General features: G+C 48.3%; 1 protein-coding gene across 2 annotated transcripts; it reads right to left on the bottom strand.

Annotated features, from left to right (window-relative positions):
- Positions 1-1,093: 1,093 nt before the first annotated feature.
- Positions 1,094-24,929, bottom strand: slc6a13 (solute carrier family 6 (neurotransmitter transporter), member 13). Of its 2 annotated transcripts, none has more exons than XM_012959298.3 (15): positions 24,482-24,929; positions 17,886-18,107; positions 10,610-10,744; positions 9,756-9,896; positions 9,586-9,667; positions 8,562-8,694; positions 8,060-8,194; positions 5,248-5,351; positions 4,854-4,978; positions 4,160-4,272; positions 3,874-4,011; positions 3,380-3,482; positions 3,136-3,236; positions 2,878-3,048; positions 1,094-1,614 (listed from the first exon to the last, which is right to left on the bottom strand). In XM_012959298.3, exons 2-15 carry the CDS (start codon positions 18,100-18,102, stop codon positions 1,507-1,509), a joined length of 1,806 nt encoding a protein of 601 aa, XP_012814752.1. In that variant the 5' UTR covers positions 18,103-18,107; positions 24,482-24,929; the 3' UTR covers positions 1,094-1,506.

Below are 24,929 nucleotides of genomic sequence, written 5' to 3'. Positions count from 1 at the left end.
AGTATTGGGAGAGATAACACTGTAATCCACTGTTTGGCCAAGCAGCATCAGTAGCAAGAGAGTGAAGGGCAGAAGCTGCTACCAAAATACTCATGATTGATTCTATTTATATTACATAGTTATTGTTGCACTACAGTTCCCAGCATCCCCAGCAGCTCACAGAAGGGGGTTGTGGGACCTGTAGCCATAGCAGCAACTGGTAGGTCATATTTCTTCTCTACTTATAGATTCAGCTGCATTAATCTATAGCCAAACCGTACAGAACATACATTAGTTCATTTCAGTCGGCTGTAACTAATCAGACCAGCAGGTGGAGCTGTTGTATCAATTTCAATGTATCAGCTGTTTCCAAGTGGAGTTTTTATAGAAAACAGGATAAAATCCAAGTGAGCAAATAAACATATTCATGGCCTGAGGGTATCATGAAACAAAGCAGTATTGGTGGGTGCTTAAATGGGTGCTGTTATTCCTGTCTATCGGTACTATCAGTACTTTTATGGCCAACAGTGCCCTTGTATAATATACCTGGTATGAGACCTAGGTTATATACACAGCGACTGCCATTTTGCTGTAAGGGTTTATTAACAGTAAATATTCTGATTGGTTCTTCTTGATTAGGCTGTGTTCCTTTTCTCATTAAACATATAAATGCCCCCAAAATACAAAATACATGACTTCAGTGATTCTTAACCCAATGGACCCATGCACTCATGGCCATGCCCACAGTCCACCTAGCCATTCCCTAATATACTGAAACCCCATCCACTACCCACCTAAACCCCACCCACTTCCCATCCAAATCCCACCCACTATCTATCTTAACCCCACCCAATATCCACCCAAACCCCACCCACTCCTTGATCCAAGCCCCCTACTAGCAACACAATTATGCAATGGAAGCAATGAGACGGGCGGTGATAGGCAGCAGTGGTGCGGGGGGGGGGTACGGCTGTGGATTTTCCAGTGGGCCCCAGGTACCCCAATCTGACACTGGAAGAGATGGCACCCATAACAGTTGCATACGGCAGTGAGGGTAGAGCTGTGGTAATAATAATAAGGGCCAAATAAGGGCCAAAATATCACAAACAGAACATACTACATCTATATATTTAATAATGATCAAATCACAACTTCTGTTTCCTATGTATCGGTTTCTAAAGGTTCGGGAAAGATTCTCGGATTTCAGTGTAAATGTCCCAGAATCCTCCATTTTCCCATGATCGAAACCTTTAAAAGGGACAGTCTCTGCTCAATGGCTTTGAAGCCACTCAGTATAATGCCCTGTCAATGGGTCATTTCCATGGGGGTCTTCTGCTGAGAGGTCCAATAGAATCAATCAGGATCCAGAGGGAATGCCATGCCGCACTTCACTGTAGCATTATTGTGGATATATTTATATATATGTGTGTATGTACATTAATTAATATACATCTATAAGTCATATGTACATGTATGTGGCCCCAGGGACACGGGGTAGATGAGCCAATACCAGGAACACGATGTCTCCTAGCATAGCGATTCCTCTAGTAGGGTCCCTTGTGCCGTTTGAGAGAGGGGCTCACACTGGGTCTTCTGTGGGAGATCAGGGTCTGGGAAGGTAAGCTGGCGGAATCTCTGTTAGATAAGAGAGACAGCTGCAAGTTAATATAGGTGGCCATGTTGGTGGTTAATGGGGGGGGGGGCAGGTCAGAAATGTAGGGGCTGGACACTGAAGTGATCCATTTGAGTAAGCAGGATTGCCCTCTAGTGACCAAAGCCAGTTGCAATTGTTTGGGGTTTGTGGGGCACCTTGTATCCTTGGTGGGTGCCCCCCCTAGTGGTGGGCATGGAGTACTGGCAGGGATTGGGCTGAGCCTGAAGGCCAGTTAAGGTGAAATGTGGGGGGGGGGGGGGGGAATGGACATTTCCTCTTCAACATACACCTCACAACTTATCTTGAAGGTCAAGCAGGGTGAGATTTGGGATGAATACATATTTGCTGCCCTAGGTATTCTTGGAACTACAACTGAATGGCTGATTTGCCAATGTTGTACAGGTATGGGATCCCTTATCCGGAAACCTGTTATCCAGAAAGCTCCGAATTACAGAAAGCCCGTCTCCCATAGACTCAGTTTTAATCAAATAATTCAGAATTTTAAAACTCATTTCCTTTTTGTCTGTAATAATAAAACAGTACCTGTACTTGATCCCAACTAAGATATAATTACCCCTTATTGGGGCAGAACAGCCCTATTGGGTTTATTTAATGGTTAAATGATTCCCTTTTCTCTGTAATAATAAAACAGTACCTGTACTTGATCCCAACTAAGATATAATTACCCCTTATTGGGGGCAGAACAGCCCTATTGGGTTTATTTAATGGTTAAATGATTCCCTTTTCTCTGTAATAATAAAACAGTACCTGTACTTGATCCCAACTAAGATATAATTACCCCTTATTGGGGCAGAACAGCCCTATTGGGTTTATTTCATGGTTAAATGATTCCCTTTTCTCTGTAATAATAAAACAGTACCTGTACTTGATCCCAACTAAGATATAATTACCCCTTATTGGGGCAGAACAGCCCTATTGGGTTTATTTCATGGTTAAATGATTCCCTTTTCTCTGTAATAATAAAACAGTACCTGTACTTGATCCCAACTAAGATATAATTACCCCTTATTGGGGCAGAACAGCCCTATTGGGTTTATTTAATGGTTAAATGATTCCCTTTTCTCTGTAATAATAAAACAGTACCTGTACTTGATCCCAACTAAGATATAATTACCCCTTATTGGGGGCAGAACTGCCCTATTGGTGGTTCTGTAAATGTATGGACTGGACTGGAAGACGTAAGGGTCATTGCAGGGGGGGATGATGGGATTGGGGCTCATTACCTCCATTAGAGAGCCTTTGATTGTAGACAACTTGTAGCCGACCCAAAGCGGAATGCAGACCATAGAGGAGAGCGCTAGAAGCCAGCCTATAGCATCACCCCACCATGGGTATACATAGTGCTTATTATACGTTAGCGGAGTGTACTTCACCAATGAGAATAGGAAGGTTGCCTGCAAGGGGAAAACATGGAACCCTGAGCCATATCCCCATCTCAGGGAAGTCCCACCACCCCACCAAGCTGAATGCCTTGGCCTTACCATGCACACTGCCGGGGTAACAAAGAGCCAGCAGTACTTTATGATACCTGTCGGCCTGTAACCAATCATGTGCTCCACTTTGTCGTAGAAATTATCAGCCCCTGGAAGATGCCATTAAACAAAGGTAAACATAACATGACACATTGCCAGAAGATCTCATTTGCACCCACAATGCAACGGGCTCACTCGGTTGGGGGATTATAAGTACAATAATAATCACTAGGCTGCATAAGGGACCACTTACCATATACCCAGCCTACACACAGAGTTTCAAAGATGGCCACAAAGAGCAGGCACATCCCACTGGCAGCGTAGTAATCGAACAACTGAAATACGTACATTCCGCCCTACGGAAAAGGAAGAAGAAGAGAGGAAAACTGGTTTAATGCGTGAATAGAAGAAATAGCTGGGTGAGAAGATTGAAGATCAGTCAGGTAGGCCCCTCGTTAGTGCCCCTACACGGGCCGATAAGCTGCTGAGTCGGTCTAAGGGATCCATATCGGCAGCTAGAATTGGCCCGTGTATGGGGACCTTAAGCTTGTAAAGCACTGGTGGTAGATGGCACCATGCAGAAACACTTGTTCCATAGCAGATATTTCAGCCATTTTGGTCAACCAACAAGTGGCCCTGGATCTGGTCAGCAATATAGCAGCAACTCATAGGACTAAACACAAATATGGCCGGCTCCAAGTTCATTCGTCGCACTGCTACCATTTCCCTCATCCCCATCCCTCTCACCTCAGTGAGCATGATGAGGCCAACGAGAAAGGAAATCATAGAAACACCCAGGATGAGAAGCTCCCGCCGGTTCTTTTTGCGGAATATGGTGGGATACATGTCGACCACAGCAGTAACCAAGCTCTCGACGCACACAAACTGCCCACGGGAAAAGAAAAGATAGAAATATTACACGGCTGGGAATCCATAGGAGCTATATATCCTAGCAAATGGATATCCAGTTGATTATGTGCAGCTACATGTAGGCATGGAAGATACTTCTGTTGCAGGAATATGTCTCACTTACCTGGCTATCAAGTCCCAGTAGAATCACCATGAAGAAAAAGAAGCAGGCCCAGAGAGGAGAGAAGGGCATCATGGACACGGCCCGGGGGTAGGCAATGAAAGCCAAACCTGGACCTGGATGAAGACCAAGATTACTAAGTGTTCTCCATTGGCCCAGCATAATAGAAGTTTTCCCTAACCTGTAGGAAGTCTTCTCGGATTGAGATGGAGCTTCATCTGACCAAATAGTACTGGTGCTCTCTAATGTGAGTGTAGTTGTTCCTCTCTTACTCTTACTGACCTGATGGGGTTGGATTTGTCCCTCACATAATGTCACTAGCCCAGTGGAACTATAGTTATTCCTGACCTGATGTGGCTGGAGTTGTCTATAATCTTGGAAGCTTAAGCCATTTCTGACATGATGAGACACAAACTGGAATTAGTGAAGTTGGGTTTGTTGTTGACCTTATAGTGCTGGAGTTTTCCCTGACTTAATAGGCCCCAAGTTGCCCCTGGCCTTATGGAACCATAGGTGTCCCTCATCTGATGGGTCTAATGTGGGTCCTTGATTTAATTCAGTGAGAGTAGGGCTGTCCATGACCTGATGGGACCACAAGCTGTCCCTGTCCTCACTTACTCCCAGTGGCCCATTTATTGCAGACTAAAGCTGAGCCCCTAAGTTATGTTGGCAGCACCAATACTGTGTAGGCACCTACCAGACTCTGCCACGTCTGAGATGTGCACCCCTTGCTCTTCTGCCATGAAGCCAAGGATTGAAAAGATGGCAAAGCCAGCCACAAAGCTAGTGCCGCTGTTAAGGAAGCAGAGGGCAACACAGTCCCTAGAAACAGAAAACACATTTACAATTCATATCTTGCAATAAGCATTCTGCCCATATTCTGCCCAATGATGTTCGATGTTTAATTGGGCCTCCTAACAAAACCCCTAGCATTGCCCCTGATCTATCTGTATTCCGTCTCAGCGCCCCCTTCCTTCACCAACCTCCATGCCCTCTCGCAGTGACTTCACCAATGTCCATTTGTTTAGACCTCTCCCCAAAACCACTAAAGAAGCCCAAATGTAAAGAGGAAAGTATGAGCAGTAAAGTACCTGTAACAGTTGTTGTTGTATTTATTGTAACTCCCCAGGGCTGTCAGGCACCCCAGGCAGATGGCGTAGGAGAAGAAGATCTGGGTGCCAGCATCCATCCAAACCTGCTGAGGACAGTCTGATGAAAACACGGCAAGCATGAAGAGATCAATATGAGAAGGAGCCTAACTCTGTCCTTCTTACTACACACTCACTTATAGGAGCACCCATGGCCATGCCCTGTTGGCATAGTGTCCATTGGCGGAATAGAGGGTATGAATTGAGGTTGCACCATGATTTTTATGTAATGCAAGTGCCAAATGGCTGCACTGCCCTACAAGTGTGCCCAGAATGGCAATGTGGATACTCTGGCCAATGGCTGGAGTGAGCTCCATAGGGTACTTGAAATGCCAAGGCTTAATTTGAATCTAAAGGTGGCCATACACGGGCCAATTCGGCAGCTTATCGGGCCGTGTAGGGGCAGGAACGAGGGTCGCTTGTCGACCTCGCCACCTTAATCCGCTCGCTTGGCGAGGTCGGCAAGCAAGCGGATCTTCTCCCGATATCCCCACATATGGGTGGGTGATATCGGGCAAATACAGGCTAATTCGGTCGTTTGGCCCTGGGGCCAAATGATCTAATTATAACAACGGCATTGGGCGCAGTCGGTTCGGGGAGCATCAACGAGCCGATGTGGCCCCCGATCCGACTAAGTATTTTAACCTGCTCGATCGATATCTGGCCAATTTCAGGGCAGATATTGGTCGGGTATGGCCATCGTTAGTGCCCCTACACGGGCCGATAAGCTGCCGAGTTGGTCTAAGGGACAGATATCGGCAGCTACAATCGGTCCGTGTATGGCCACCTTAAGGATGGGCACAATGGACCACGAAAGAGTACTGGAAACATAAATGTATTCAATAAACAAAGATAGAAAGTCCTTCAATTTAAATGCCAACATCAAAATTGGCCATGAATGAGCGCAGTAAATTGCAAGTTAATGTGTAACACATGGGTAGTAAAGCGAGTACACAGTGTGGGCAGTAAGTACATAGTGTAAGTGCTAACATATGGGGCTGCTCCTCTGGGAATATCCTAAGGAGATTCCATACATTCCCGTGTAATGCAGGATTCCAGCCCCCATACAAACAAGCCGGGTCACACACAGCTCCGGGGGCACAAACACAGCCACACAAGTCTGCCCCGGCCTGTTTTAAAGGTTGGGGTGAAAGAGCATTTCTCATGCCCTCTACAAGGGTTAAAAATCAATCTCAGCATTGGGGGAGTGGGATAAAGGAAACAGAGTAGGGTCACTGGCTAAATGGGGTTGTGGTCAACGATATAACTGTGCTCTCTACTTGCCTCGAGCTGGGGTTGCTGGGAAGTGGATCAGGAACATGCTACATGGCTTATTAGGCACCAGTGCAGTCTGCACCATTATTCAATTAAACAGCCATGTAGCATTTCCTTTTAAAGACAGGAAGCATCCGAACAGACAGGGAGCCTTTCAGCAAATCCCATGGTCAGACTTAAAAGCCCAGAAGTCAGTTCTTAAGGTCCTCATACACGGGACGATTGTAGCTGCCGATATGGGTCCCTTGGACCAATTCGACAGCTTATCGGCCCGTGTAGGGGCAGAAACAAGGTGCCTGCCCGACCGAAATCTGGCCTGAAATTGCCCAGATATCGATTGGGCAGGTTAAAAGATTCAGTCGGTTCGGGGACCGCATCGGCTCGTTGATGCGGTCCCCGAACCGACTGCCCCATTGCCGCCAATATAATTTGATCGTTTGGCCCCAGGGTCAAACGATCTAATTAGCCTATACGTTCCCCGATATCACCCACCCATAGGTGGGTATATCGGGTGAAGATCCGCTCACTTGGCGATCTCGCCAAGCGAGCGAATCTTTACGCGTATGGGGACCTTTAGCATTGGTTGAAGGCAAAGGGGGCTTTAAACTTTAAATGGTGTCTGGGCTTTATAGGGACATGCAGGGAATCTCTACTTATACCAGTCACTTTGATGGTCCAACCCAGAGCTAGTGAGCCCCCCTTGGCAACCTTGGAGACCCCATATGAAATATAAAACCTTGCGCAGCCTCAGAGAGCGGTGCCACCAACTGGTATGGTTCATAGGGGCATGTTTAGGAGCCTGCTGGCTGCCCCACGGGGCTTATCCAATTGGACAGCATAGGCCCCCAGCCTTCTGCAGAGGAAAAATTATTGCCCCAGCAGCCTCATTAAGATACTAACACTGGGCAATAATCCATATTATATATCACGGCTGTATGGCACATGGGGCATTTTTGCTTGCTGATGCCACCCAATGTGTTTCGGCATGACTTTGGCTAATAAGTCTCTTTAGGTTTATGGCACACAGGTCAAGAAGGTGAGACATTTCCTAGGCCCTGGCATTTCAAGTACACAAAGGCCTAAACAGCCCCCCACCAGTCCGATAGAGTGACTGTCTATGGCATCTTACAGCAGTTCTTCTGGCATTTGCCAGCCAGTCTGGCCCTGCCCTCTAGTCCTGGAGATGGCCATTGAAATAAATGAATTCCAAGGGTTTTGTTGTTTGAGATGAAATTTATAGGCTTGGTATTGGTCCTGAGTTGCTGAACTCAAGAGTCCAGGCTATTGAACTGTTGGAACTTGGGTCGTTTTGTCAGCCATGCGTTGAGCTGGACAACAATTGGGCAGCAGGATTAGCCATTGGCTTTATACATCCAGGGACCCCTCCAGTTGCTCCATCTGCCATCTCTACTTTATACACCAGCCCCCTACATCATACAGTCCAGGCTGTGGGATGGAAACTTCACCTTTTCTGCCTTACCTGAGGGTCCTGCAACCTGCTGAGATCAGGGTACAGGTAAAACTGAATTCCAGTCAGGGCCCCAGGTAGAGACACCCCCCGGATAAGCAGGACGATCAGCATTAGGTAGGGGAACGTGGCGGTGAAATATACAACCTGCAGAAGATACACACATTGAATTAGATAGAGGGCAGGAGATGCTGGAAGCAGAAGGGATCACTGTGGCCCTAATTATGTTTTTTCCCAAGGTTTTGGCCCTTGTCATAAGGCTGCTCAACACATTCAGAGTAACAGATCCCTAAGACATGAATGATATCCACCCCACTCACCTAGTCCTAATACCACCAATCTCTTGACCCCGCCCCACCTTCTCTAGTTGGTCAGAAGCCCAAGGTAATACCCATGCCCTACAGGCCAATGTATTGGTAATAACCCATAACAACCTACCAAATGCCTAATTTATTCCTACTTGGTGTGGCCCTCAGGTACTTATGTTAGCCGAAGGTGTCACAAGGTCACTGACCTTTCCTGTGGATTTGACCCCTTTCCAGATACAGAAGTAACAGATGATCCAGGCCAGCAACAAACACAGAGCCAGCTCCCAGTGGAGACCCCCAATGTTATCAATGCCATCTGATATCCTTAGCACTCGTCTCCTGGGAAGAGGGGAGAGAAGTGAGGCTTGATAACAAGGCAGCAGAACGATTGTTGTTATTGGGGAGGGGGAGGTGTGGGGTACAAAGAACTAGCAGAAGAAGGATGAAGACTTGGGAACCTTGGCACAGGCAATGCAGGTATCAAATAGTTAACTGTAGTTGTTAAATGCAAACAGGGTGTTTGTAATATATTAATATATCACTCTACTTGCTAATTAGACTCCTGCTTGTGGACTGAGCCCTGCCCTCTCAGGGCTGGAACTAGGTTTAGGCAGCAAAGGTGCCAGAACATATGTTTATTGCAGGGCAGTCTATTACTTGAAATCACTAGACCAGCTCCCGTGGCAGCCGATCTGTGGGCAACTGGTAACAGTGTGGTGGAACCATGGACAGTGTCGGACTGGCCCACCAGGATACCAGGAAAATTCCCGGCGGGCCCAGGGGTCAGTTTGCCAACCATTTGCCTTGTATGCCTTACACCATGGCCATCACTGAATTCTATATGAGAAGAACAGAAGTAATGGAGGAAAGGATAGATAATACTATGTAAAAAGAAGTAATTAAGAGAAAGTGAGTGACCAGAGAAGGGGAGAGTGGGCCTAAGGTTTTCTGGGGGGCCCTTGGCATCCCAGTCCGACACTGACCATGGAGGAACTATGGGGGGGTGGCTTGCCTTCCATGACAAAGCTCCATGGCCTAGCTCTGTGTCCATTCATGGTCAGTCATTCTATAATATATACTAGTAATATGACACCACAAACCAATGAAAATACTAGTTGGGAGCAGGAACTTTTTCTACTGGACAGCCATTGTGTTGAGATACAGGAGCTTTATGGGAACTAGGAGACACGGAAAAAGGCGCTACGGGTCAACAAGAGCAACGAGACTTACTCCCAGAACTCAATGACGCTGGAGGTACCGTTGAGTGTCACATTGTGAGTAGAATTTCCCTTGTAAAAATCCAGGCAGTTCTCTGTGTGCATATAAAAGGGGGGTCAGTAGGTGTATAGTCCAAGGGAGGTGGTTGGATGATAGAATAAACAGAGGGTTACAGTGGTTACCTGTGTTCCATGAATGGCCACAAGATGCCCAAGGCAGCTCTGATGTAAAGGAGTTAAAGAGATAGAACAGGGCCCAAGCCAGGACTACAATGTAATAGCAATTCAGTAGCATAACAATGACCTGGGAAGAGTAGCCAATCCCTGAAACAGAGAAATAGAGTGTTCAGTTAAAGAGATTTATGCCCTTCAATGAGGCCCATAAGCAAAGGCAGAGAAAGCCTAATAGATAAATGGAGAGTGTTGCCTGGAGTTCTGGTTATTAGATAGGGCAGAGATGTCATCCAATCAGGTTACCAATAAGATTCTGAACCAGCCCTGGCACTTGGGTTCATTAGAAAGTTGGACTGGTAGGTTTCATTAGACATTAGTTATCAAGATGAGTGAAGAAGACCATGAGCTTCACCTTCATCTTCTGCTTGGCTTGAACTTCTCCTCTTGGAATTGCAAGGCTTTGTTTCATGCTATTATTTTTCTAAACCTAAATTCTGCCTTATTTAATTGCTAACGATTGTAAGGTACAGAGGGCCTTAGCCATAGATACTACTCCATGTTACATTAGTCTATGTAGTATTGGGAGTTTCCAGGCAATTTTGTGGCCCTTCCCCAAATCTGGGTCTGGGCAATCTGAGAATCTGCACAACCCAACAGCAAACTGTCAGGGACGTATAGAGGCCTCAAGCAAAAGGGAATGGGCCTATAAATACATTATTCAGTAGGGAGAATAAGCCCTCTTTGTGTATTCCACCCAGTTCTGATGTTTCCGGCACCCAGGGTGCCACACATTTGCTGTCTGTGGGTCCAAGAGACTGTAAATAAGGTAAGAATGTGAGAGAAGAAAATTCCAAGAAACTAACCTTCAAACAGTGGGCAGATTTTCCTCCAGGCTGTGACGCCCCCTTGGCTGGTGTATTGACCCAGAGCCGTCTCCAAAAAGAAGACTGGGATCCCACAGGTAAACAGAAATATAAGGTATGGAATGAAGAAGGCACCTGTATGGAGATGGGGGTAAATGAATAAAAGGAACATTGATCGGAGTCCAGAAAATTCCGGAGGACATAGTGTTTGGCCAAACCCAAAACGTATGTATGTTGTGTATTGCTAGATGGAGACCTCTGGCCTAAATGTTAGGTTGTTAGGAACAGAAAACTGACTGCCATGTTTCTAAACAAGACAACAGCCTGCACCAAGGTGTTAGATCAGCATCAATGTACCGCCGGCAACTGATTCCTGCACCCATTACATTGTCACCAAAGAAGCCATTTTCGTTACTTAGCCTTCAGGGAGGACATGGAGAACATGAGAGGGTTCATTTATGAAGCAAAGACAAGTTAGATGTGGCCAGTGGACTCTTGGGAACCCTAGAATTATCCCCCGGCCTAGAGCTGAAGGTTATTGCAGGGTTCTGGGTCGGCGGCAAAATGGGAAAAAACACGGTTCCCGCCAACCAGGAAATGATCCTCACCTGCAATGTAGTTGTCGCTGACTCCCTACCTACCCCGATGTCAGCAAATTTAGTATAGGGTACTTGGGTGGGGGGGAAGGCTAATTCTATTATTGACAATTAAATAGTAAATTAGGTTTAAGAAAGGGGAATCTGCAAGTTATATCCCACTGATATGAATAAACAACAGAAATTTCAGTGGAATAAAAACAACAACATTTATTGGCTCAAATTAACAGAAAACAAAAAACTAACATATAAAGTATATTATACCAAACAATGGATAGGTGCATCCCAGTGCCTCATGGTACCCACACTCCTAACGCGTTTCGCACCATGTGATGCTTCATCAGAGGAGGTCATCAGGCCTGATGGCAGAGGCAGAAGCCCCGGTGGGCCCTGCATCCCCCAGTCCAACCCTGTCTGAGGGTTAGCCTGCTCCATACATGCCAGTTCAGAGCTGCCCTCACCAAAAATGGCGACTCTGCTGGTTTGGAGCAGCTGTGGACCAGACCCAAACTTGTCTCCTTAAGTAACAGTTACATCTAGTTACGTCTCTGGGCACCATCCCATATACAAGTGTAAAGCACTGAGGGTGTGTTTTCCTATTGCCTACAATATGGCCAAAGCCTCCCGTAATTTAGTATACAGTGTTATGCAGCAAATTCATTCCAGTCAGAAACAGTCCCACAAGGCAGCGCCATTCATTCAAACCCATTACTCATTAGCTCTGTGAGGGATTCTTTTTAGTTCCAGAACTCGTGTTTAGACATTGAACCGAGGAGTTAGTAAAGTTACAGAATTGAGTTAGCGTGGCCCCCCCACCCACCCCACCACTACCTCTCATTCACACACCTCAGCCCCACCTCCCCCAACCAAACCAATCACTGAGGGGGGAGGACTCCCAATGGGTTTGTATTCGAGTGGAACTGGCAGAGATGCAGCGGAGTGACCAATACACATTCTCCCGACCAAAACACAAAGTGGCCATTGATTGCTTGGGGCAGGTAGAAGGCGGGACGCACGACTCAATAAAGTGAATGTACAAAGTTCAAGCCGTGTGTGTCACAAGGGTCCCAAAGCAGCTTTGAGTGGCCCACGAGGCGGAAGCATTAGGAGGGATTAATGTATATGGGCTCTACTGGTACTGTGGCCTGTCAAGAACCTGTCACTATTTATTGGGCTGGGGGGGCTGTTTGTGCCTCTGGGTACTGGGAATGCCAGGGGGGCTTTAAGGTGCCACAGACAGTCACTATTTATTGGGCTGGGGGGGCTGTTTGTGCCTCTGGGTACTGGGAATGCCAGGGGGGCTGTAAGGTGCCACAGACAGTCACTATTTATTGGGCTGGGGGGGGGCTGTTTGTGCCTCTGGGTACTGGGAATGCCAGGGGGGCTGTAAGGTGCCACAGACAGTCACTATTTATTGGGCTGGGGGGGCTGTTTGTGCCTCTGGGTACTGGGAATGCCAGGGGGGCTGTAAGGTGCCACAGACAGTCACTATTTATTGGGCTGGGGGGGGGGCTGTTTGTGCCTCTGGGTACTGGGAATGCCAGGGGGGCTGTAAGGTGCCACAGGCAGTCACTATTTATTGGGCTGGGGGGGGGCTGTTTGTGCCTCTGGGTACTGGGAATGCCAGGAGGGCTGTAAGGTGCCACAGACAGTCACTATTTATTGGGCTGGGGGGGCTGTTTGTGCCTCTGGGTACTGGGAATGCCAGGGGGGCTGTAAGGTGCCACAGACAGTCACTATTTATTGGGCTGGGGGGCTGTTTGTGCCTCTGGGTACTGGGAATGCCAGGGGGGCTGTAAGGTGCCACAGACAGTCAGTATTTATTGGGCTGGGGGGGGGGCTGTTTGTGCCTCTGGGTACTGGGAATGCCAGGGGGGCTGTAAGGTGCCACAGACAGTCACTATTTATTGGGCTGGGGGGGCTGTTTGTGCCTCTGGGTACTGGGAATGCCAGGGGGCTGTAAGGTGCCACAGACAGTCACTATTTATTGGGCTGGGGGGGCTGTTTGTGCCTCTGGGTACTGGGAATGCCAGGGGGGCTGTAAGGTGCCACAGACAGTCACTATTTATTGGGCTGGGGGGGCTGTTTGTGCCTCTGGGTACTGGAATGCCAGGGGGGCTGTAAGGTGCCACAGACAGTCACTATTTATTGGGCTGGGGGGGGCTGTTGTGCCTCTGGGTACTGGGAATGCCAGGGGGGCTGTAAGGTGCCACAGACAGTCACTATTTATTGGGCTGGGGGGTCTGTTTGTGCCTCTGGGTACTGGGAATGCCAGGGGGGCTGTAAGGTGCCACAGACAGTCACTATTTATTGGGCTGGGGGGGCTGTTTGTGCCTCTGGGTACTGGGAATGCCAGGGGGGCTGTAAGGTGCCACAGACAGTCAGTATTTATTGGGCTGGGGGGGGGCTGTTTGTGCCTCTGGGTACTGGGAATGCCAGGGGGGCTGTAAGGTGCCACAGACAGTCACTATTTATTGGGCTGGGGGGGCTGTTTGTGCCTCTGGGTACTGGGAATGCCAGGGGGCTGTAAGGTGCCACAGACAGTCACTATTTATTGGGCTGGGGGGGCTGTTTGTGCCTCTGGGTACTGGGAATGCCAGGGGGGCTGTAAGGTGCCACAGACAGTCACTATTTATTGGGCTGGGGGGGCTGTTTGTGCCTCTGGGTACTGGGAATGCCAGGGGGGCTGTAAGGTGCCACAGACAGTCACTATTTATTGGGCTGGGGGGGGCTGTTTGTGCCTCTGGGTACTGGGAATGCCAGGGGGGCTGTAAGGTGCCACAGACAGTCACTATTTATTGGGCTGGGGGGTCTGTTTGTGCCTCTGGGTACTGGGAATGCCAGGGGGGCTGTAAGGTGCCACAGACAGTCACTATTTATTGGGCTGGGGGGGCTGTTTGTGCCTCTGGGTACTGGGAATGCCAGGGGGGCTGTAAGGTGCCACAGACAGTCACTATTTATTGGGCTGGGGGGGCTGTTTGTGCCTCTGGGTACTGGGAATGCCAGGGGGGCTGTAAGGTGCCACAGACAGTCAGTATTTATTGGGCTGGGGGGGGGGCTGTTTGTGCCTCTGGGTACTGGGAATGCCAGGGGGGCTGTAAGGTGCCACAGACAGTCACTATTTATTGGGCTGGGGGGGCTGTTTGTGCCTCTGGGTACTGGGAATGCCAGGGGGGGCTGTAAGGTGCCACAGACAGTCACTATTTATTGGGCTGGGGGGCTGTTTGTGCCTCTGGGTACTGGGAATGCCAGGGGGGCTGTAAGGTGCCACAGACAGTCACTATTTATTGGGCTGGGGGGGGCTGTTTGGTGCCTCTGGGTACTGGGAATGCCAGGGGGGCTGTAAGGTGCCACAGACAGTCACTATTTATTGGGCTGGGGGGGCTGTTTGTTCCTCTGGGTACTGGGAATGCCAGGGGGACTGTAAGGTGCCACAGACAGTCACTATTTATTGGGCTGGGGGGGCTGTTTGTGCCTCTGGGTACTGGGAATGCCAGGGGGACTGTAAGGTGCCACAGACAGTCACTATTTATTGGGCTGGGGGGGCTGTTTGTGCCTCTGGGTACTGGGAATGCCAGGGGGGCTGTAAGGTGCCACAGACAGTCACTATTTATTGGGCTGGGGGGGCTGTTTGTGCCTCTGGGTACTGGGAATGCCAGCAGGGCCGGATTTCAGTTGGAGGCGCCCCGAGGCCGCCCCCGCAAGTGCGCATGCGCAATCGCGCGGCGCCCTCTCCCCCTGAGTGCGCATGCGCATTCGCACATTTAAACTCCCATACGGAGCAGTGGGGAGAGGTCCCGACTGCTCCGTATGGGAGACAAATTTAAAAATTCTGTTGCGGCGGGGCGGCATGCCGCCCCTAAACTTGTGCCGCCCTAGGCCCGGGCCTTTGTGGCCTTTCCACAAATCCGGGCCTGAATGCCAGGGGGGCTGTAAGGTGCCACAGACAGTCACTATTTATTGGGCTGGGGGGGGGGGCTGTTTGGGCCTAAGTGTACTTGAAATTCCTGGTCTGTTAATCATTTGGCTTCTGTTTCAGGAGTCGGGGCAAGCAGTGCAGAAACACAGATGGATGAGGCTGTAAAAAGCAATTAAATTTACAAATATATTGAAAATGTACTAATTAAGGTCCCCATACACGGGCCGATTGTAGCAAGCGATATGGGTCCCTTAGACCAATTCAGCAGCAAAACAGCAGCTTATTGGCCCGTCTAGGGGCACTACCGACGGGCCTGCCCGACCAATATCTGGCCTGAAATCGGGCAGATATCAATCGGGCAGGTTAAAAAATCTAGTCGGATCGGGGACCGCATTGGCTCGTTGATGCGGTCCCCGAACCGACTGCACCTATTACCACTGTTCTAATTCGATCGTTTAGTCCCTGGGCCAAATGACTGAATTAGCTTAAATTCACCCAATATCGCCCACCCGTAGGTGGGGATATTGGGAGAAGATCTGCTCACTTGGCGACCTCGCCAAGCGAACAGATCTTAAAGTGTATGGCCACCTTTAGCCATATACATGTATACACATACTCATATGTGACTGATGTTAGAGTGGTAAGACACCAACTCTGATTGGTCAGGAAGCCTAAGAAGAGTCGGTCTGGGCCAGTGGGACACAGGAAAAAAATCCCTGCCATTTTGGGTTCCGTCAACCCAGGCCCAATCCCTGCCAGGAACTACTCACACTTCCTCCACCCACCCGTCGACACATGGAGGAAGGTAGGTGGTGCATACGTGTGGGGTGTGTGTCGCCATTGTCGGGCTCAGCGTGGAGGGGCCCCTGAGATGGCAGCCCTGGTGGGCCCCAGCAATGTTCCCTCTAGGGAACATTGGGTCCCAGACACCCCAGTCTGATACTGAGCCTAACTGCCAGCTAAATGCCAGAAATGGAAACAGGTTTGACCTCACTGGTTTAATACAAGTCTCGCAGCAAGCATAGTGTGACCCAGTTCTAGACCCAGTTCTAGACCCAGTCTAAATGCACTGCCCACACAACTGACCTGTGCCTGCATAACATTAAGGTGGCAGAACCCCGGGTCCTTTTAATACAGAGCAGTAATAATAACAAAGGGAATTTTGTGATATGGGGCCAAAAGAAAGCGCTAATCGTAAAATCGGCTCATGGAGGCCAATCAATGGGTTCATTTTTCTCTGCACACAGAAATGTGACCATTTTAACACCCAGAACTTGTTGGACTTTGGACTTGGCAGCTTCTTTCTGCCTAAACTACAGCCACATTCCTAACCCAGTAACCCTTGCCAGGGCAGCTAAGACTGGGTTGTACCTTGGCTATAATGATGGCACTAGTCAGTGGAGTAACTGCCATAAAGCAAACCACTCACATTTGCATGGGGGAGGTAGCCTGTTGGATAAGGGGGCCTGGATTGTGAGCTCTGCTGTACAGTAGTCCCCCAGCCATTTCAAACTCACTGCCTGCTCACTGCTTGCTGTTTGGCAAGCCAAGCCAGCATCCGGCATGACCAATGGACCACTGGAGCCTATGGGTAATATGTTATATTTCCTTGTCAAGGGAAGCAGTATGGCAGCTACAACCCCTTTCAGTTACAATATGCCCGACTGTGTGCCCAAAGCCTTTACATTGCATAGGCAGTGATAAAGCATGGAAGTATGAAATACCTTGGCCGGATTATCTATAATACAAGGGGGTGTTTGGGCGGATAAGCAAGGGCTAAGACAGGGTGCAGACAGAGACAGGGTGGAGCAAGGCCAATGATTAGAGCATCTGTCACCCATGGACCCACAAGCTTTGTCCTAGGTGTTTGCCACACCCACCCCCATATCTTGCCCTCTGAATGTTCTGGGGGGCCCTAAAATGATGTTCCTGAGGGGCCCAGTAACTTCTTGTTATGCCAGTGGAGCTTTGTGAGTGTTAGTGTGTGTATGAACAAAAAAAACCCACAAACAACTGTACAGACTCTTAAGGTGGCCATACATTGGCCGATTGTAGCTGTTGATATTGGCCCATGTAGGGGCACAAATGAGGGGCCTGCCCGACCGACATCTGGCTTGAAATCGGGCAGATATCGTTCGGGCAGGTTTAGTCGGATCGGGGACCGCATCGGCTCGTTGATGCAGTCCCCGAACCGACTGCGCCCATTACCGTTGTTATAATTCGATTGTTTGGCCACAGGGCCAAATGACCGAATTAGCCTAAATTTGACCAATAACACCCACCCATACGTGGGGATATCGGGAGAAGATCTGCTCGCTTGGCGACCTCGTCAAGCGAGCAGATCTTAATGTGTATGGGCACCTTTAGAAGAACCAATCTCTCAATAACAATAAAAGTCAAATTATGGGTTATATGGATGCATTTCGGCTCCATCTGTGCACCACTGGCCACACCTCTGTTCCACCTTGGTCCTGCCCCCCCCCCCCCCAACAATCATGCTCACTGCTCCACTAAGAGAATTTTGGTTAACAACTCAATACAATTCATTAGAGAGGGTACAAATAAGCGACAACAAATGATTGGCCTGCTACTGCGGGTGATTGGGGGTTAATTCAGGGTGACCCCTCCCACCCCCAAAAAATATGGGTGAATTTACAGGTATTGAGGGCAAAATACACCTATAAGTAACTAGATATCCGCCCACCTATTTGCCCACCATTCTGTATGTGTTTGGTTATAATGCAAGTTCTACTCTCCTTACCGCCTCCGTTTTTGTAGCACAAGTATGGGAAGCGCCACACATTCCCCAGTCCAATGATTTCTCCGGCCACGGACAGCACAAACTCCACCTTATTGTTCCACTGTCCCCTCTCAATCATCATGTCGCCATCTTCCATTTTGGGTTCCTTCTCCATGAGAGGCTTGGTTGGAGGCACACAGTACCCATTGCTTACAGCTCCTGGCACCTTGTTATCCATAATGCCTGGAACACAGAGTCATTGAGCAGTTATGTGCAAGAGTGTGGGGCAAGGGTTCTCCATCACTGGGAGACAATCTTTTAACACAATACACACACAGATTTTAGTTATTGGTGTTAACAAGGTACGATCCTGCTAACTTAGTAGTACGGGCCCTATAATTACTGATAGTCTGGACACGGTACTAGAATACAGTGGTAGTGTGATATAACTCCCCGACTCGGTGCTAGAGTACAGTGCTACTGGGATATAAATTCCTGAATCCTGACTCAACGGTAGAGTACAGTGCTATTGGGATATAACATTCAGTGCTAGAGTACAGTGCTATTGGGATATAACACTCAGTTCTAGAGTACAGTGCTATTGGGATATAACACTCAGAGTGACTCAGTGCTAGAGTGCATTGGTATTGGGATATAACACTCAGTGCTAGATTACAGTACTATTAGGATATAACATCCAGACTCAGTGTTAGAGTACAGTGCTATTGGGATATAACTCCCAGACTCAGTGCTTTATTACAGTACTATTAGGATATAACATCCAGACTCAGTGTTAGAGTACAGTACTATTGGGATATAACTCCCAGACTCAGTGCTAGAGTACAGTGCTATTGGGATATAACTCCCAGACTCAGTGCTAGAGTACAGTGCTATTGGGATATAACACTCAGACTCAGTTCTAGAGTACAGTATTATTGGGATATAACATCCAGATGCAGTGTTAGAGTACAGTGCTATTGGGATATAACTCCCAGACTCAGTGCTAGAGTACAGTGCTATTGGGATATAACTCCCAGACTCAGTGCTAGAGTACAGTATTATTGGGATATAACACCCAGACTCAGTGCTAGAGTACAGTGCTATTGGGATATAACTCCCAGACTCAGTGCTAGAGTACAGTATTATTGGGATATAACTCCCACACTCAGTGCTAGAGTACAGTGCTATTGGGATATAACTCCCAGACTCAGTGCTAGAGTACAGTGCTATTGGGATATAACACTCAGACTCAGTTCTAGAGTACAGTATTATTGGGATATAACATCCAGACGCAGTGTTAGAGTACAGTGCTATTGGGATATAACTCTCAGACTCAGTGCTAGAGTACAGTATTATTGGGATATAACACCCAGACTCAGTGCTAGAGTACAGTGCTATTGGCATATAACACTCAGTGCTAGAGTACAGTGCTATTGGGATATAACTCCCAGACTCAGTGCTAGAGTACAGTACTATTGGGATATAACTCCCAGACTCAGTGCTAGAGTACAGTGCTATTGGGATATAACTCCCAGACTCAGTGCTAGAGTACAGTGCTATTGGGATATAACTCCCAGACTCAGTGCTAGAGTACAGTGCTATTGGGATATAACTCTCAGACTCAGTGCTAGAGTACAGTATTATTGGGATATAACACCCAGACTCAGTGCTAGAGTACAGTGCTATTGGCATATAACACTCAGTGCTAGAGTACAGTACTATTGGGATATAACTCCCACACTCAGTGCTAGAGTACAGTGCTATTGGGATATAACTCCCAGACTCAGTGCTAGAGTACAGTGCTATTGGGATATAACACTCAGACTCAGTTCTAGAGTACAGTATTATTGGGATATAACATCCAGACGCAGTGTTAGAGTACAGTGCTATTGGGATATAACTCCCAGACTCAGTGCTAGAGTACAGTGCTATTGGGATATAACTCCCAGACTCAGTGCTAGAGTACAGTATTATTGGGATATAACACCCAGACTCAGTGCTAGAGTACAGTGCTTTTGGCATATAACACTCAGTGCTAGAGTACAGTACTATTGGGATATAACTCCCACACTCAGTGCTAGAGTACAGTACTATTGGGATATAACACTTACACTCAGTGCTAGAGTACAGTACTATTGGGATATAACTCCCAGACTCAGTGCTAGAGTACAGTGCTATTGGGATATAACACTCAGACTCAGTTCTAGAGTACAGTGCTATTGGGATATAACTCCCAGACTCAGTGCTAGAGTACAGTGCTATTGGGATATAACTCCCAGACTCAGTGCTAGAGTACAGTGCTATTGGGATATAACTCCCAGACTCAGTGCTAGAGTACAGTATTATTGGGATATAACACCCAGACTCAGTGCTAGAGTACAGTGCTATTGGCATATAACACTCAGTGCTAGAGTACAGTACTATTGGGATATAACTCCCAGACTCAGTGCTAGAGTACAGTGCTATTGGGATATAACTCCCAGACTCAGTGCTAGAGTACAGTGCTATTGGGATATAACACTCAGACTCAGTTCTAGAGTACAGTATTATTGGGATATAACATCCAGACGCAGTGTTAGAGTACAGTGCTATTGGGATATAACTCCCAGACTCAGTGCTAGAGTACAGTGCTATTGGGATATAACTCCCAGACTCAGTGCTAGAGTACAGTATTATTGGGATATAACACCCAGACTCAGTGCTAGAGTACAGTGCTATTGGCATATAACACTCAGTGCTAGAGTACAGTACTATTGGGATATAACTCCCACACTCAGTGCTAGAGTACAGTACTATTGGGATATAACACTTACACTCAGTGCTAGAGTACAGTACTATTGGGATATAACTCCCAGACTCAGTGCTAGAGTACAGTGCTATTGGGATATAACTCCCAGACTCAGTGCTAGAGTACAGTGCTATTGGGATATAACTCCCAGACTCAGTGCTAGAGTACAGTGCTATTGGGATATAACTTGAGTATGAAACTATTGGGTTTGATGCATTTTTCCAATAGAGAAAACACAGAGTTACTGACATGAACTCTTAGTACATAGCTGATAATAATATATGGCAGAGAATGTATATACATGGGGGGGTTTGCAGGTCATGCACATAGCGCAAGAGGGCCCGGGAATATCCATGTTTGTGCAGTTTACTCATACTGATCATCCGTAAGCTGTGCCCGGGCTTAAAACTTAAACATACCAGACCCCCGCGCTAAACTGCCCCACATAAATTCATTAGAGTAGGCTTTAGTTGCCCTTTAATTGCTCCTACAATAGAAAATACAAGATATTAAGCAGAATTCTGGTCTGCAAAGGCGACTTATTCTGGGTCCCACCCAAAAATAAAGGTTAACAAACCTTCACCCTAGAACTGGAATAAATATAGTACCTTTTGGGGGGGGGGTCCACAGAGTCCAGGTGTTTTCAAAACCAGTGGATAATCCTGGCTAAAGGAAGGCAACTGTGCCCCCCTGTCTGGCACAGGAGAGTCAGGAACGACACATGGTGGGGGCACTGAGTGCAAACGGATGAGCCAAGGGGGCGCAGAGAGTTGCCACACTGAGTACTCACTCCTCGTGTACTGCTGTAGGGAGCACCGGGCTGGGGATATTTAAAGGATGAAGGAAGTAATTCTAAACTCTCCCCTCCCTCACATTCCATGGTCACCAGAGAGAGGATAGGGGCCGGGGAAGCTGCGGGGAAGCTATGGGGGCAGCTGGGGCTATAGGGCTCTTTCCTATAATCTGATAAATACAGATTTGTGTTTCTATTGCTGTCAGGACTCTCCTGGTCCATCAGCTTCACTCTTAGCAATGTGTACTTAATCATGTCATAAATGGAATTATTAACTCATTCCACAGAATGCCCTAATAACCATAACTACTATAGGCACCATCATTTCCTACTATAGTCCCTTCCCAAAAGCTACTATAGGCACCATCTCTCCCTACTATACCTGCTATCCCACAGCCCCAGTCCCTTCCCAGAGGCTATTATCCCCCCACTGCTACTATAGGCACCATCTCTCCCTACTATACCTGCTATCCCACAGCCCCAGTCCCTTCCCAGAGGCTATTATCCCCCCACTGCTACTATAGGCACCATCTCTCCCTACTATACCTGCTATCCCACAGCCCCAGTTCCTTCCCAGAGGCTATTATCCCCCACTGCTACTATAGGCACCATCTCTCCCTACTATACCTGCTATCCCACAGCCCCAGTCCCTTCCCAGAGGCTATTATCCCCCACTGCTACTATAGGCACCATCTCTCCCTACTATACCTGCTATCCCACAGCCCCAGTCCCTTCCCAGAGGCTATTATCCCCCCACTGCTACTATAGGCACCATCTCTCCCTACTATACCTGCTATCCCACAGCCCCAGTCCCTTCCCAGAGGCTATTATCCCCCCACTGCTACTATAGGCACCATCTCTCCCTACTATACCTGCTATCCCACAGCCCCAGTCCCTTCCCAGAGGCTATTATTCCCCCACTGCTACTATAGGCACCATCTCTCCCTACTATACCTGCTATCCCACAGCCCCAGTCCCTTCCCAGAGGCTATTATCCCCCCACTGCTACTATAGGCACCATCTCTCCCTACTATACCTGCTATCCCACAGCCCCAGTCCCTTCCCAGAGGCTATTATCCCCCCACTGCCACTATAGGCACCATCTCTCCCTACTATACCTGCTATCCCACAGCCCCAGTCCCTTCCCAGAGGCTATTATCCCACTGCTACTATAGGCACCATCTCTCCCTACTATACCTGCTATCCCACAGCCCCAGTCTCTTCCCAGAGGCTATTATCCCCCACTGCTACTATAGGCACCATCTCTCCCTACTATACCTGCTATCCCACAGCCCCAGTCCCTTCCCAGAGGCTATTATTCCCCCACTGCTACTATAGGCACCATCTCTCCCTACTATACCTGCTATCCCACAGCCCCAGTCCCTTCCAGAGGCTATTATCCCCCCACTGCTACTATAGGCACCATCTCTCCCTACTATACCTGCTATCCCACAGTCCCAGTCCCTTCCCAGAGGCTATTATCCCCCCACTGCTACTATAGGCACCATCTCTCCCTACTATACCTGCTATCCCACAGCCCCAGTCCCTTCCCAGAGGCTATTATCCCCCCACTGCCACTATAGGCACCATCTCTCCCTACTATACCTGCTATCCCACAGCCCCAGTCCCTTCCCAGAGGCTATTATCCCACTGCTACTATAGGCACCATCTCTCCCTACTATACCTGCTATCCCACAGCCCCAGTCTCTTCCCAGAGGCTATTATCCCCCACTGCTACTATAGGCACCATCTCTCCCTACTATACCTGCTATCCCACAGCCCCAGTCCCTTCCCAGAGGCTATTATCCCCCCACTGCTACTATAGGCACCATCTCTCCCTACTATACCTGCTATCCCACAGCCCCAGTCCCTTCCCAGAGGCTATTATCCCCCCACTGCTACTATAGGCACCATCTCTCCCTACTATACCTGCTATCCCACAGCCCCAGTCCCTTCCCAGAGGCTATTATCCCCCCACTGCCACTATAGGCACCATCTCTCCCTACTATACCTGCTATCCCACAGCCCCAGTCTCTTCCCAGAGGCTATTATCCCCCACTGCTACTATAGGCACCATCTCTCCCTACTATACCTGCTATCCCACAGCCCCAGTCCCTTCCCAGAGGCTATTATCCCCCACTGCTACTATAGGCACCATCTCTCCCTACTATACCTGCTATCCCACAGCCCCAGTCTCTTCCCAGAGGCTATTATCCCCCACTGCTACTATAGGCACCATCTCTCCCTACTATACCTGCTATCCCACAGCCCCAGTCCCTTCCCAGAGGCTATTATCCCCCCACTGCTACTATAGGCACCATCTCTCCCTACTATACCTGCTATCCCACAGCCCCAGTCCCTTCCCAGAGGCTATTATCCCCCCACTGCTACTATAGGCACCATCTCTCCCTACTATACCTGCTATCCCACAGCCCCAGTCCCTTCCCAGAGGCTATTATCCCCCCACTGCTTCTATAGGCACCATCTCTCCCTACTATACCTGCTATCCCACAGCCCCAGTCCCTTCCCAGAGGCTATTATCCCCCCACTGCTACTATAGGCACCATCTCTCCCTACTATACCTGCTATCCCACAGCCCCAGTCCCTTCCCAGAGGCTATTATCCCCCACTGCTACTATAGGCACCATCTCTCCCTACTATACCTGCTATCCCACAGCCCCAGTCCCTTCCCAGAGGCTATTATCCCGCCACAGCTACTATAATACATACTGATGAGTAAAGAATTTAATTAGCGTTGCATTACTAAACTTTCGAGCACTCTTTTTTACTTAACACTGATGCTATAGGTACTCCTATGACCTATGATAGTCACTAGGGTTGCCATCTGTCCAGTTTTGACCCGGATAGCACGGTTTTTGGAAGGACTGTCCAGGGCAAAACCTCCTGCCCCGTTTTCTAAATTAGGAAAACCAGATAGGACTCAGATTGATGATGGCCCTGCCTCTTCCCCACCCATTACTACCTGCCCCCTGCCCGGCAACAAATACAGGCAGAGGTGGCAACCCTAATAGTTACCTTGTCTGAACTCCTTGAAGACAGCACCGAGTGTAAGGAAGTGACTCCTGTGGGTTTATAATGGGCTGCATGGATAAATGAGAAACTGAGATTTGGAACGCTATGTACATATAAAAAGAAAACTGTGATTTAAAGCTCCTTATGTGTTACACAGAGCACTGCTATTCTGGGGGTGATTAGAATTCCCACTGGGGTTAAAACACAGGTCATTTAATACAGAGACGCTTATTACATTTATAGCTTTATATCTTGTTCTGATCTTAAATCTCAGCACTGTGTGGTCCAGCGGGAAATAGTGGGCCGGGCAGGGTAATGGCTAAAATAGGTATCATATCTGCGCCACTGTGGTGTTATTCTGTAAACTCAGAATGATCAGAACTTTAGGCTTTATTCTGTAATACAGAGTACAGGTATGGGATCCCTTATCCGGAAACCCATTATCCAGAAA

The sequence above is a fragment of the Xenopus tropicalis genome, chromosome 3, assembly GCF_000004195.4.
Source record: "Xenopus tropicalis strain Nigerian chromosome 3, UCB_Xtro_10.0, whole genome shotgun sequence".
In the NCBI taxonomy this organism is placed as follows: domain Eukaryota; kingdom Metazoa; phylum Chordata; class Amphibia; order Anura; family Pipidae; genus Xenopus; species Xenopus tropicalis.
The sequence above is the reverse complement of the archived record's forward strand: the minus strand, read 5'-3'. Positions and strand labels throughout refer to the sequence as shown.

What these genes read in the sequence shown, in the direction of transcription:
- slc6a13 (XM_012959298.3), bottom strand. Translation starts at nt 18,102, where the DNA reads ATGGATAACAAGGTGCCAGGAGCTGTAAGCAATGGGTACTGTGTGCCT. An exon ending in GCCTCATCATGCTCACTGAG is followed by an intron (nt 3,483 to 3,873) that starts GTGAGAGGGATG and finishes CCTTTTCCGTAG; the next exon opens with GGCGGAATGTACGTATTTCA. An exon ending in TCAAAGGCTCTCTAATGGAG is followed by an intron (nt 1,615 to 2,877) that starts GTAATGAGCCCC and finishes CTTATCTAACAG; the next exon opens with AGATTCCGCCAGCTTACCTT.